The sequence below is a fragment of the Hippocampus guttulatus genome, chromosome 20, assembly GCF_054856545.1.
Source record: "Hippocampus guttulatus isolate MCC_2025c chromosome 20, RoL_Hgut_1.0, whole genome shotgun sequence".
In the NCBI taxonomy this organism is placed as follows: Eukaryota; Metazoa; Chordata; class Actinopteri; order Syngnathiformes; family Syngnathidae; genus Hippocampus; species Hippocampus guttulatus.
Window position 1 is genome coordinate 10,729,580 of NC_141280.1, and position 14,909 is coordinate 10,744,488.

Consider the following 14,909-nt stretch of genomic DNA (forward strand, 5'->3'; position numbering starts at 1 on the left):
AGACAATTGATTATTTAGAATACGCTGATCAAAGTTTTCAGACACAAAACCTGATATTGTGCATTTTCGTTTTTTGTTGAAGTTTAATACCGTGGACCTGAACCAATGCTTTTATTAAACAATAAAAATATGGCAATACAGTGGTCCCTCGTTTATCACGGGTTTCACTTTCCAGATCCGTAAAGTAGTATATTTTTTTTCTAAACAATTATTATACTGTCTGAAGTCGCTGATGGTGTCGTGGTACCCTCGCCGGACTTGTGTGCGGGCAGCGTTGGATCAATTCCCACTCATTGACGGTGTGGATGTGGGTGTGAATGGTTGTTCGTCTCTTTAGGTGCCCTGGTGACCAGTTCAGGGTGTAGTCCGCCTTCCACCTGAAGTCAGCTGGGATAGACTCCAGCACCCCTATGTGGCCCTCTTCGGGATAAGGGGTGGTGATAAGAGGTTGCTGGAGCGTATCTCAGCTGACTTTGGGCAAAAGGTGGACTACACCCTGAACTGGTCGCTCATCAGTCGCAAGGCACATATAGAGGAGAGCAACCATTCACACCCTCACTGAGTGGGAATTGATCCCATGCTGCTTGCAGGATGCCACTTCACCATCAGTGACTATCAACAGTTTTTATTTCTTAAATTCACATTCTGATTCTGTGTAGCAGCAAACGGTATATATATATATTTTTTGTCTAGAAGCATAGCTAAAGTGATTCCACACACACACACAAAAAAAGTCACACACAAGATCGACTGTAATGTAATTCTGAGAGCATTTATTGTGCAGACCTCAAAAGTCCAAATCAAAACTCAGGACTCTATTGTGAAAACAGAACAAATGACGACTGATATTGGAAATATTTATAGCGATATACTTTTAACTTAATAGGTCACTCCTCATGTCTGATGAAGGGCGTACAGACGAATTGTAATTCATTTCGAGTTTCCGGTTCAGTTTAATTGAGTTGATTTTCTCTCCACAATCCAGACATTTATTAAATTGCCGTCAATTTTGCTTTTCCAAGCTGGATACGCTCCGGTCTGCTTTTAACCTGGAACCTGATAACATGATAAGCTGTCCACTGTAGTTACCGCTGTCCCTGAAAGGCTTAAATAGGCTGGCCGGGACAATCTTAAGGTTGTTTTAGAAATGACAACGCCTTGTCGATTTTGTACCAGGGTGACAGTAGCTGTCAAGTTTAGACGAGGAGAAGATGAGGGACCGGTAAAATAAACAAACAGTTCCATGGATCTGGTTTATTTCCCTGCCTTTTGAATTCATCACCAGCTGACGAATATTTCAAATACTCCATATGAGAGCAGGAGTGCCAAAACAGAAGAAAGCCTATGATTGCTCTTTTTTTTTTGTTTTTTTTTTTGCTTGTTTCATATTTCAGTAGTAAGTCAATCTATGGATACTTTTTTTTTTAACAAGTTAGTGCAATAACGGATTTTCCTTATCATTCTGAGATAAGACTTTGTAAACGCTCAACCGGAGATGTTTTGGTGGTTTCAGGTGAAGGGTGAGGGTACTAAACTGGCAGATTGTTTTGCCAGTATTTATCTGCTACAAAGCTTCCAGTTTGTAACATTCGTACAAAGCAAACGCATTTCACATCCACTGCAGTCGTAATGAATGAACACAGGAGATGTTGCGTATCAAAATCCCCCTCTGACCATTTGGCAAAATTCTTGAATACCACAACCCTGTATTGATTATCAGGCAGCAAGTTTGGTGGATACAAATATAAACTCTGTCGTGATTGAACGGTGCTTTTCAAAAGGGGACTTCTCCTTTTAACACACATAACTAGCACCTTTGAAAGCTTTTTTTTTTTTTTAATCCTGGTAATTATTGCTTTGTTTAGTTCATCCCTTCTTTGCACTTTAGCACATGTAGCTTTCACCTGTGTTCTTGCAGTGCAAGTTTCGGCGACAAGGACAAACAAAAAAAACAAACAAACAAACAATCCCACCTCGATGGACAAGCACTCGAACAGAATGACACAGAAAGCGTTTTTAACAATACAGTGGTACCTCTGCTTACAAAATTAATTGGTTCTGGAAGAAATTTCTTAAGTAGAAAATTTTGGAAGTAGAAACACATTTTCCATTTAAATGCCCTAATCCGTTCCAAGCCCCGTCCAAATTCAGTCATAAATGTTTTCAAAAGCATAAAAATGCATCAAAATACGGAACGAATACATGTTACAATTAGATTATTGCCCAATAAATTCAAGTTGTGCATAATGTAAAAAACAAAGAAAAGAATAAAGAATAAAAACGATGGTAATTTAACTTAACTGCGTCCTCATGGTTTTTTTGCCCTCTTTAGATGATGTTCTCTCTCAGAAGTGGTTATTGCCTGGCGTTTTGTCAAGAACTGATCAAGGACGTTTGCTTTTGTCAGCTTTTAACAGTCCTTCGAAAATGTCCAAGGCAAACATCAGCATAGCGAGCGATCGCCCGACTGGTGAACACTTTTTCTGGGAGATTCACATTTCCGTAAAACTACCGAACGCCTCACCGGCCGAGGGGCGAATGACGAGGACGGCGCATAGACACAGATCTATCTATGTACATACATAGACACATTTGGTAGAGGTCCCTCTTAGCCAATGGGATGCCAGGAAGATGCGAGGTAATAGCCAATGGCAGAGCAGCTAGAAGTACGTTGCGTTCAGGAAACTTAGGCGCTGCGACTACCGGCCCATGTTGTGTTTTTACCTTTGGTATCTTGAAATTTCTTTCGTAACAAGAGGCAATATTTTCCTTTTGAGGCATTTCGTAACTTTGACAATTTCGTATGAGGAGACGTTCGTAAGTCGAGGTACCACTGCGGTTACATGTCAAACAGTTTTTTTTAAGGCAGTAATACATCCACCATTCCTGATCTTTAAGATACGTACAGTATTTGCAGTTGAAATACCCACACAGAACTGTGCGCCATTTTGGCAAAATGAAGGAAAAACAAGGTGGTGGATGGTTCAAAGAAGTCTGTGATGACTCCTTAACATATTGCTAATTTGAGAAAGAGTCAAGGAGTTCCATCTAGAAAAATATCAGCGTTGCACACGTTGACAAAGAGTCAAATTGAAAATATCTTTGAACACAAAACCTTGGACAGAGCTGTACATTGAGTTTCACATCGACTCCGAACGTGTCCATAGAAAATGTACCTTTTGGAGGTTCTCTCCATAAATAACAATACTGAGTGTACCCTGTTTCCAAATTAAGTAGAAGAAAGTATGAAGCGTTTACGCACGACGGCATTTCAAAGAAATGAGAGGGAGGGAAAAAAAGAATCCCTCAAAGTAGAGACGAAGCCTTTCATTTTTTAAAAAAATATTACCATTGGTTGCCGGAGAGGTTGACGATAAAATGTTCATGGGAGAGAGATCATCCAATAGAAGTAGAAAAAAAAAACTTGCACAGATGTGTAGCTGTTGTTACTGTAGTTGTCCTCCAAAATAAAATGGGAGCGGGAGCAGGACAGAATGTTATTATTATTATTTTTTTTTAATGGTGGTCCAGGACGGAAGTGAAAATGGAGGCGCCTCAGTCATTAAGTTAAAAACATTGTTTTCAATGCAATTGATATGTGTTCATTTGAAAAAAAAAAAGAAGAAAATAAGAGAGATTGCTTTTGGTGGTTTTTGCATTTCTTCCTCTACTTTCTGTTCATTTTTTTTCCACTCTGGGTGCAGCTCCAGGAGTATGATATCAGATGTCCTTGTATTCTGAGTCAAACGAGGTTCCATTTTAGACATTTCATCTGTGTTTGCTGTCATCAGACCTGAACACCTGTATGGTGAAGGTGGAACATCTGAACTCTCATTGTCTGAATGCTGCTCATCAACTTTTTCTGATGTTCCACTTGTTTAATACCCAACCGCACGACATCCCTGGAAGACACGACAACACATCCATTAGTCAAACAAAAACCGGAATTGATATTTGGTCCAATAATGAAATAACCCCAGAACTGCACACCATCAATAAAATGATCAACATACTCAAATTAATTTACACACATGAGAAAAATAAGAAAAGAAAAAGGCAGTGCACACTGCACGCAGAAGGAATAATTGCCGGAAGATGCTTTGAAAGTATTTCCCTCTACTTACTCAGTTGACATCCTGGCCACAGATTCCAGGGAAATGTAGCCAGCTGCGGTGAGGTTGTCTCTGTATCGCTCCATCTTGATGGCGACCAGCCACTCTTCCACCGAATGGAAGGCGCTGACGTTGGATAGGCTCTGACCTAACAGTGGACTGTGGGATGAGCACATAAAAGGTTGTGAGGTGTGAAAAGAAATGTCAGTGCAAAGTAACAAAGTAATACAGGAGAATAAATATTGATTGACTGTTTTTAAAAAAAAGAAAATGATTAAAAGTAGCAGAATGCGTCACTTAAGGCCACATTCACACTGCCAGTTTGGATTTTTTTGTTTTTTGTTAAATCTGATCTTAACTCATTCACTCCCAAAGACGTTTTTAAACGTCTTTTCAGACTTGGTCTAGAATTGGCTGGTACTGAATGAGTTAATATATACCCGTTCACATGACAAAATGTCAGAGTTTTTACCCGGACAAAGTTAAACAAATGACTCGACACACAGGGAAGATTGTGTTTCTGATCGGCGGAAGCGGATCTCTAAGAGAGAACGACGGCCAATTGCTCCATAATCACACTTAGAGTTCCTTGCACTCCTGTCGGACTTTTATTGTTTACATATGCAAAATACAAGAAAAACACTGCCCCCGATATTTGCATACCACGCCCCCCAATCCGGCCCCTCGGTCGATACCTTTGCGCACAGGCATTTGGGGGCGCTGAGTACGCACCAAAACGTTTAGACATGCCCAAATTAAATGAAACTTTAAACATGGTATCATTTTGCTCGTAGATTTCTCTATCACAAAATCAAATGCGACTTTGAATGTGAACGCATCCCACCTGTGCTATGACACGGACAAATCGTAGTGTGGCGTGTAACCCGCCCCCCAAAAAAGTATTACTGTATTTTCCGCACTAGAAGGTACTTCGGAGTATAAGGCACACCTTCAACGAATGGCGTATTTTAAAACTGTTTTCATATATAGGGCGTGCAGCTTTAAAGGATCATGAGATAATCATAATCATGGACTTCAGGAAACATCCTTCACCACAGCTGCCCCTCACACTATCCAACTGCCCTGTGCCAACCGTTGAGAACTTCAAGTTCCTGGGAATCACAGTCTCCGAGGACATGAAGTGGGAGATCAATACCAATTCCATCCTGAAAAAGGCCCAGCAAAGGATGTACTTCCTGAGCCTGCTGAGGAAGCACGGCCTGCCACAGGAGCTGCTTAGACAGTCCTACACAGCAGTCATCGAATCCGTCCTGTGTTCCTCCATCAAGGTTTGGTTTGGGGTCGCCACGAAAAAGGACAAAATCCGACTGCAACGGACAGTTAGGACGGCGGAAAAAATCATTGGCACCACCCTACCCACGCTTAAGGACTTGCACACCGCAAGAACCAAGACAAGGGCACGGAAAATCCTACAGAACACCCCCCCCCCCCCCCACACACACCCTGCCCACCACCTTTTCCAGCTACTCCCCTCAGGCAAGCGCTACCGATCCATGCGCACCAAATTCAGCAGACCCTCAAACAGCTTCTTCCCTCTAGCCCAGGGGTGGGGAAACTACGGCCCGCGGGCCGAATCCGGCCCGTTGGTCTTTTTAATCCGGCCCGCCGAAGGTTGGTCCACAATTAAGGTTCGATGTGAATGATTGCATTCATTTCAATTGGACTTGTAATGACAGGCATTTCACCGCCAGGTGGCTGGCGCATTGACTTGAAGTTGCAGAACACGGGGGGGGGGGGGGGTCTTTTCGACCACCTAGGACCTCTGTATCGATCTACTTCTACTGGTCTGATCACAACCCATCTGCAGCAATGCACAGGCTAAAATAGGTCATCAACAACACTGTTGTCATTTTTAAAAAGTATATTAATACATTACTTTCATGCTTTTGTTCTTTTGATGTTTGATATGGACTGTCAACAAATGCAGTTTATTTTTTATTTTTAATGTACCATAGCTCGTGCTGACCTGGCCCTTCTGTCAAATTTTAAAAGTCAATGCGGCACCCGAGCCAAAAGGTTTGCCCACACCTGCTCTAGCCACTAAGTCCCAAACAGTAACCCAAATATACCTGCATCGTGGCTCTTTGCAATTTTGCACACCCCTGTGGAACAGCATTACCGCAATAATCATTGTAGCTCCACCTCTGTACTTACTTGAACCATTGTCACTGATCTATATTCCACAGCACCAGACACTTTAAAGCACTCAAGGACATCTGTATCATTGCATACTTAAACTTTTTCGACAAATACTGCTACTGGTCACTTTAAAATGGTTCAATACACCAACTGCACAACTGTTATAGTATTGTATTCTACCACTGATCACTTTAGCTCTGCTTGATACTTTGCACATTGACTCACGGCTGTCATTGGGTGGTACTACCGCAAAACAGGAGCCTTACACTAGGGAATGTCTTTCCATTCTTATTTGTCATGTCCTAGTTTATGATGATACTAGTGTAGCCTGAACAGAGACAAATTCCTTGTGAATTCTACATCCTTGGCCAATAAAGATGATTCTGATATTGAATAGAAGCTACAATAGTGACACCGGCTGCACAATGCATTCACTAGATGGAGGTATGCTAAAGGGAATAAAATAGAATGCAATACAGCTTTATTTATCGAGAGCTTTCACAATCGCTTCAGCTGTAACAAAGTTCTTTAAGGAACATTTAAAATTCTACGTCCAAGAAATCAGATTGATCCGTATATAAGGCGCATCGGATTATAAGGTGCACTGTCGCCTTTTGAGAAAAATGAATGCTTTTAGGTGCGCCTTATAGTGCAGAAAATACGGTATGTTGCACAGTGTTTATGGAAGTAATTATAGTCTTGCATGTGACGGCTCATTTTAACATCTCATAGCGCCAGAGTAGCGAGGCTGGAGGAGGACATTTTGGGGATATGAGGCAATGCTCCTCAATCTCATCATTTAATGAAGACATCCTGTGTGGAAAAAAAAAAGATTTGTAGTTGTAAAACTGAATGTGAGGGCCAAATACAGCTCTAGAGAAATAAAAAAACAAAACAAAACATTTTATAGTCTTACATTTAGTTCCAACTTATTTGGGTTGAATTCCAATTCGAATTGTACAATTCAGATTCAGCTTTTTAACATAAAGATTCAAATGAAACAATACAAATTCAACGTATGTGAAATGAATTTCTTTAATGCAACTTTAGTTATTCAAATTCAAATATGTATGATTCAGATTCGGTTTCTGGTGTACTGTTAATCTTCATTTTAAAGGGGTTTGTGGCTCCTGTTAGCTTCTTTTTCTTGGCAAGCAGGACCGAGTTGCTCTTTGAGAATTTTTGGTTGCCGACCCCTCACTAATACTGCAATATTATTACATTATGAAACTGCATAATGTTTCATAAGGCCTTGCTATGACTTCAAAGTCCTTTGAAGCCACCCCACAGACTCAATCGGTTTCTCAAAATTTCAACAAATAAAAGGGAGAAACATAGCCGAATTTGATGTTCATGTTCAACGTTCCTCACCTTGTACACGTTCCGACTGGTGTTTTTAGTGTGTTGGGGTTCCGAATCATCTTGTCAAGAATGCTGATTATCTGATCAAACTTGGGGCGTTCTCCTCTGTCTTTCTTCCAACAATCCAGCATCAGCTGATGGAGGCCTGGGGCGCAGTCCATCGGGGCTGGAAGACGGTAGCTCTCCTCTAAAGCTTTCATGACCTGCAGATGGAAAACCGGTGTGAGTGCCTCGCTGCCGTTACACAGCCACGTTAACCCTTTCGGGGACAGCGGTCACGACAGTGGACAGCTTATGTTATCGGGTTACATGAGGAGTTAAGCCACAGTCAGATTCTCAATTGCAATGTCGACCTGACAGCAGAGTAAATAAATAAATAAATAAAAGCAATTACAAACACAAAGACAACAAACTGTACAGTTTGATAAACATGTACCGTAATTTCCGGACTATAAACCGCAACTTTTGTCACCCGCTTTCAACTCTGCGGGCCTATTTAATGAAGCGGCCTATGTAAAGATTTTTTTCTAATGGCCACCAGGGGGCGCTCAAGCTTAAAAGATAAGAGTGGGACAAGTTGATACACACACACACACACACACATGCGCGCGCTATCACAAAACAACCGGCCATGAGAGGGCACATTTGACCTGTGTTTTGGGCTGCACTGCACCAAGGATTATGATGCCCACTACCACCCAAATAAATAAATAAACAACCCTCCTGAAAGACATTGTTGTGAAAGTTGACATGAAAGCGTGGATGGTACAAAGGCTAATGAAGGAGGGTTGACCGAGTGTTATGATAAGATAAGATAACCCTTATTCGTCCCACACTGGGGAAAATTGCGGCAAGCAAGGATTTCTTTTTCATTAAAAAAAAAAAAAAAGCATTACTCGACGTCGAACAGTGACTTTTATGTTTTTTTAACCAGCCCTGTTAGTGCTGTTTTACTGCCGTGGTGCTGCCGCGTTAGAGGCACTATTTAGAAAGAAAAGTTAAAGTATGTTATTAAAAATTTGAAAACGCTTTCTGTGTACCGTCTTTCTTTATAAATATTTCATGTTACAATGTGGGCACCTGCGGCTTATAAATAGGTGTGGCTTATGTGTATTACAAAAGTTTTTTCCTTCAAAAATGTCGTGGGTGCAGTTTATAATCAGGTGCGCTCTATCGTCTGGAAAATTACGGTAGTTAAATAATCCATGAATTCTCTAAATTGCTTGTCCTTTGTTTTAGCTTTTGCCTTGTTTTAGTCCAGGTTGGCTATGCAAATGACAATCCGTTCTCAATTACCTTACCGTGACAAACAAAAGTTAAAAGAAAAACTAACAAACAAAAAAAAAATTCGTTGAGAGGTGTGCTGGTGCAGCTGATTTATGTCAGGTTCGACCAGGGGTCGGCAACACACGGCTCTCGAGCTGCATGCGGCTCTTTCGCGCCCCCCAGTGGCTCCTAGAGCTTTTTCAAAAATGTTTGAAAAAGGAAACAGATGGGAGGGAACATGTACACACGTGCACGTCCTTTGGTTTCAACCAATCAGCGCTGATGCAACCGACGTCACACATCAAAGAAGCTTTGGAGAACGACAACAGTTAAGTTAGCCTAGCCAACACGACGCTCGAAGTCAAACAGACACGTTTTTATCTAGTACTCTGTGTGTTTCCTTTTTTTTTGGTCTAAATATATATATATATATTAGAGCTGTCAAACGATTAAAATATTTAATCTAATTAAAAATGCAACTGTCATAATTAACTCAAATGAACTAAAAAATTAATCGTGATTACTCACACATTTTTTATCGTTTCTGAATTTCCTTTTACATTTTTTGTCCTTTTTTTCCCCCATTTTAATGCTCTCATCAACTTGGAATCATGAATCAGTTTTCTATGTGCCAAATGCAAATATTTACTGAAATAACAATTTCGATTTTCAATTTTACATGAACATTTTTCACTTGGAGCAGTTATTCACACATAATCTCTCACACAATATTACTGTCCATCAACAACAGTGAAAAAGATATTTTGTCACACAACAGCTGCTTTAACAGCTTTTTTTTATGAAATCAAAACAGAGCAATATAACATTATAAAGTGCACATCTAAGGTAAACTAGTACTCAGCCTATAGTGGATTTAAACCATGGTTGCATACTTCGTTTTTTTCAAGTTTGCTTTGAACACAGCAGTCTGTTTCTGTATGTTTGTTGGAGAATAACGAGACACCTGACAGCAGTGTTTGTTATGTGCCGCTGTATTCAAAACTGCCGGCCGTACAAACAAGCGCACGCACTTCCCCCGTGTTGCTGGGGCAAACCATTCTGAAAGAGGGGGGTTTCACTCCCCCTAACACAGTCAGGCTATGTTGATTGTGTTGGTCCTTCTTGCGCGGAAGTCTCTCTACGGTTTTTGTGTAGGCCTCATTTCGGATGACTACACTTGGTTCGATGACAACACTGGAGACGTTTTATTTTCGCTAGGTCGCTACCACAGCAGCGCACTGTCACTGTCAGACGAACACAGAGAAGCTCCACCCGCTCTATTTATATGGACACGGAACACTGTAACCTTCCACACAAAATAGTTCCAAACAAGTAACAATCGCGTCAGTGGCATACATCGTATACCTGTATGATACACAGAGAGAGAAGAACAGGTAACTTTGGTCTTGTCAGTGGAGCAATCTGGCAACTTTTTAAAAGTAAACTTTCCATTCATAAACTCTTTAAGTATCCGTTTTCGGTGTCTCGCGCTGCCGTGGCTGGCAAAACAGACATGGGCGTGGACTTCTGCAGCGCGCTTGTTTTGCTTCTGGTGTATTTATAGAGCAACGTAACATCCGCTTGTGACGTGTACCGCGTTAATCTCGCGAGAAAAAATTTAATCCCGTTAAAATTCATTTAAATTAATGCCAATAAAAACGCGCTAAACTGACAGCTCTAATATATACAGGTATATATATATATATTTTTTTTTACTGCAATAACTGTCTTGTTCATGTCGTCTTTTTTCGTTCCACTGGCGTTTTGCAAGTGTGTTTATAAAGAAAAGAAAATCTCTTTAGATCTTCCATCCAAAAAATTTAGGCCCCCCTCCTCTACAGGATGAACTGCAGGGGAAAAAAACCCTTTTAATCATGAATGCTCGTTGTGTATTTGTAACTAACTTAGTCATGATAGCAGGCTAATATAGCTCATACAGATACATACAGCATGTGTTGCCTTCATTAAAAGGCTTTTTATTTTTTGCGGCTCCAGACATATTTGTTTTTTGTTGATTTTGGTCCAATCTGGCTCGTTCAACATTTTGGGTTGCCGACCCCTGGGTTAGACCCTGAACCGGTAGACAGTCATTAGCAGGGCACGTAGAAACAAACAGAGAGAAAAAAAAAAAATCAAAGTCACACCTATTGTAGCTGGCGCCGGTATTAGTTTCGATGGGTGTCCATGACAACTAGGATCGAATTTATTTGAGGTTGTTGTTTTGTGAAAGTGTCTTTTGTTTCCATACGAACCTCGATAGTTATGTTTTTTTTCTTTCAATATTTTCAAGTTGGCATCAGGAATATTTTCTCAAAGATCACTTCCGCTTTGAGGTCACGTATGGCGGATGGCGCGAGGAATTGAGAGAGAGCGAGAAACACGAACCACAATACCGCCTGGTCGACTGTATTTTCTGGTCTGCAAGGTGCACACAATATTGTGGCAAAAACTCACACTGAAAAAAACTGCAAATTATTGTTATCGTATTAATCTAAACAATTACAATACTTTTTATGAAATAAATAAAATAAAAGTTGAACATTTTTAAACACTTTAGAACAGGATTCTCAAATAGTGGCGGCTGCTTGTCATTCAAGGAGGGGAAGCAAATTTTTTTGCCGGCCTACATCATAAATGAGTTCATTCATTCATATACTTTGCATTTGCTTTGTGTTGAATTATAATACAGAACTATACAGTACATTATATTTATTGATTTAAGTTTGACATAAGTCGTGTCAGTTACTGATGAAAAGTTGCTGGTTCTGAACAAAAATATGAAAGTATTCAAACACATTATTTTTAGAAAACTGAGCTGCCCTGTTATTCAACAATTGCCACAAGTCTCAAATTCAATTTTTGCGAGGGCTGCCGAAGGTAGTCTGGATGTGTATAGGTCACATGAAGTATTTCACAATAAAAGGGGGCTCAAGTATTATTTAAAAAAGGACAAATAATCCAATTATCTAAATCATTACTAACAAATTCAGTCCCAACCTCGCGTTTATAATCCAACCATTTTAGCGTCATCCATGGGTTAACTCGAGTACTGCATTTTGCAGTTCCAATGCAATTCCTCACAAAGTATCAAGCTTGGAACGGATTGTCATGAGGTGCAATCGCCAGCAGATGTCAACCATGTCTTGGATATGAGCATAGACAGTCCTGTTTACACAGTAGAATAAGACCACATTGAAAGAAATAATGTTGGACTGCTCAGGCTAAATTAAAAGGAAGCATGGAGAGCGATTGGAAAATGGAGAAATGCGTCAGATGACTTTATCTTGCTATTCATCAAAGGCGACAAAAGATTAAAGACTCCAAATGCTTTAGTGACGTTGAACCCGACTTTAAATGAAGAATTTCCACTTTGGATAAGGCTCAGAGCAGCGGAGAAACTTGTCGCCTGAGCCCCCAAAAAAAGACAAGACTGTGAGTAACTTGAAGATTCTGGCCGGTGTCATGCTGAATCGGAACCAATCATCAGTGAATCAACTCAAAACATTTTTGGCACTGACTTTTATCATTGGTTTGTACCAAAAGAAAAAAAAAAGACGTCACTATGTATTGGGATGTGTGAAACCCCAATATATACATTACTTCCTTCTTTCTTATGGTTCTTTTTTTTCTTTCTTGTATTTGTATGTAAAAAGAAAAATGTTCTGAAACCCCTCCAAATGTGCGTTTTGGATTCGTGACAATGACCATGTTTTGTTTTTGTCAACCATTAAATGTAAATGACATTTTTTTTTCACTTTGCATTTTTTGTTTTTAAATGGAAATGACATGCTGTTTTGTTTGTTACAATATCACATGACTGACTGTGATAAATTAACATTGAATTTATGAAAAGGGGTGAAAAAAAGCACCCTTTTGGGCAGGGGTGGCCAACCAGTCAGAGACTAAGAGCCATTTTTTTTACTGTGTTACTGCAAAGAGCCACACACACACACATGCACACACATACACACACACACACACACGCACAGACACACACTTTTTTGCCCAAAGATCAACTTTTGGAGCGACCAACCTCCCACGATCAACCCGATCGCGCACGTACAAGCATATGAACACACACACACACACACACACACACACAAACACACACGCACCAACACACACAACCATGCACTCGCGCACATATGCATGCACGCCACGACGAGCAACAGTCTGAGCGCCCGAACATAAATGAAACCTAAAGCCGACGATGAGAAGAAGGAGCGTTAGCGCGGAGCGCCGATGCGGATTTGGAACTGGGAGTCGCGGCTTGGAGTTTGAAGCGGATTACGTGGGACAGGAGAAGTGAACTCATCTCTTTTCGTCAATGGATGCAACAGCTTGTGTTTGCTTTCAAAACTTAGCTTGTAGCAGACGTGTGCACATTTTCAGCATGACGTCTCTGATCCACTGGTGAAAGGACACTTTGATCCTCTTTCATCTAGAACTGCTTCAGACAACAAAGTGTATGCAGAAAATACGTGAAGATTGCACGACTGTCTGTGTCCTATGTGTTGTGTTGTGTTATTTTTGTTATTTTGACTTCAAAATGGCGCCGCGAGAGTGGCTGCCTTTCCAGCAGCTCATATATTTTGTTGTTCTACTTCTTCCTTTCATAACTTTGCTGCTGTGAATTGGGAATTTCTCCATTGCGAGACTAATAAAGGTTTTCTTATCTTATCTTAAAGACACAAACACACAACCCCCCCCCCCCCCCCCCCCCCTTCCTCCTCCCACCACTCGCGGTCGACTTGGGACCAGTCTGCTGTCTCCTGGTCAATTGCGATCGACATATTGGGAACCCCTGCCTTAAAAACAGAGGTAATTCGCTGACTAGCTTAGCACTTAGCACTTGCGCCGTTGTCTGCGCGTGAGCGGTGATTCAGTCATCTGATTGGCTGCCCTCTATGTCAAACAAGTAACGGGATTGGTGATAGGCCTACGTAGTACGTTCTATGTATTAAGCACCGTTGTTTTAATGGCAGCGTTTTTGACAATTGTCGTGTGAAAGCCCGGGAGCCACATTGAACCAGCCAAAGAGCCGCATGCGGCTCGCGAGCTGTGGGTTGGCCACCCCTGCTTTAGGGTTTTCATTTGATTACCCTTGGTCTAAAGTTTTATGGGCCAAATGACAAACTGGTAAAAGTCAGGGAGGCGTCATCAGGTTTGCGTGGTTCAGTCATCCGCAACAACAAAGGACCCCTCTGGAATTCTATTGTTTGATCATGCAATCCTGACAGCAACCAGATAACAGTTCAGCTTTCACATCTGTATGCCAAATCCTTGAGTAAATATGGCCCAAATGGTGAGTGTTTTGCACGTCAGTGTTTGCAAGCCTATGTCATATTTTCCTCAAACGTCAAACGAAATCATAGCTCTGTAGATACTGTATTTAGGAGCAATGCTGGTACCATATACTAAAACAGATTAAGTTGCTCCCTTCAAAGAGAATGTCGAATACATTTGAAGATTCAATATCAATTGACTAAGATGACACTCCAGAGACCCAACTCTCTGTTTGCAAGCAATTTAAAAAATATATGGTATACAAATTTCCATATGCCCATTTTAAGCAGTTTGAATTTTTAGATCGCCACTTACATCTCGATTAGACATGTCCCAGTATGGCCTTTCTCCAAAAGACATCACCTCCCACATGACAACGCCATAACTCCACACGTCACTCGCAGAGGTGAATTTACGGAACTGGATGGCTTCTGGAGCGGTCCATCGGACTGATATTTTTCCGCCCTGTTCAAAAAAATAGTGAGTGACAGTTTACAAGAAATTCTACACTAATGCTGAAAGATTTTGTTTTCTTTTTGGGGTCGCCACAGCACATCATCCTTTTCGATCTGAGTCTTATCTTCTGCATGCTCCTCTCTAACACCAACGACCATCATGTCTTTCCTTACTTACATCTATCAACCATCCTCATCACCAATCTCCCAATACATTCACAATCACTCCTCTGGACATGTCGAAACCATCTAAGTCTGCTGTCCCTAA

The 14,909-nt window shown here is 40.9% G+C and overlaps 1 protein-coding gene across 3 annotated transcripts in view; it reads right to left on the reverse strand.

Annotated features, from left to right (window-relative positions):
- Positions 1–748: 748 nt before the first annotated feature.
- Positions 749–14,909, reverse strand: part of epha7 (eph receptor A7) — a 74,290-nt gene continuing 60,129 nt past the window's right edge. For 2 of the 3 annotated variants that reach the window (XM_086100010.1, XM_086100011.1), the window contains exons 14-17: positions 14,502–14,651; positions 7,644–7,837; positions 4,125–4,271; positions 749–3,902 (exon numbers count right to left, since the gene is read on the reverse strand). In XM_086100010.1, the coding sequence (XP_085956136.1) occupies positions 3,788–3,902; positions 4,125–4,271; positions 7,644–7,837; positions 14,502–14,651 (606 nt within the window). In that variant the 3' untranslated portion in view covers positions 749–3,787. Of the gene's footprint in view, positions 3,903–4,124; positions 4,272–6,099; positions 6,106–7,643; positions 7,838–14,501; positions 14,652–14,909 lie in introns of those variants that run through there. The other variant, XM_086100012.1, reaches the window with a different exon arrangement.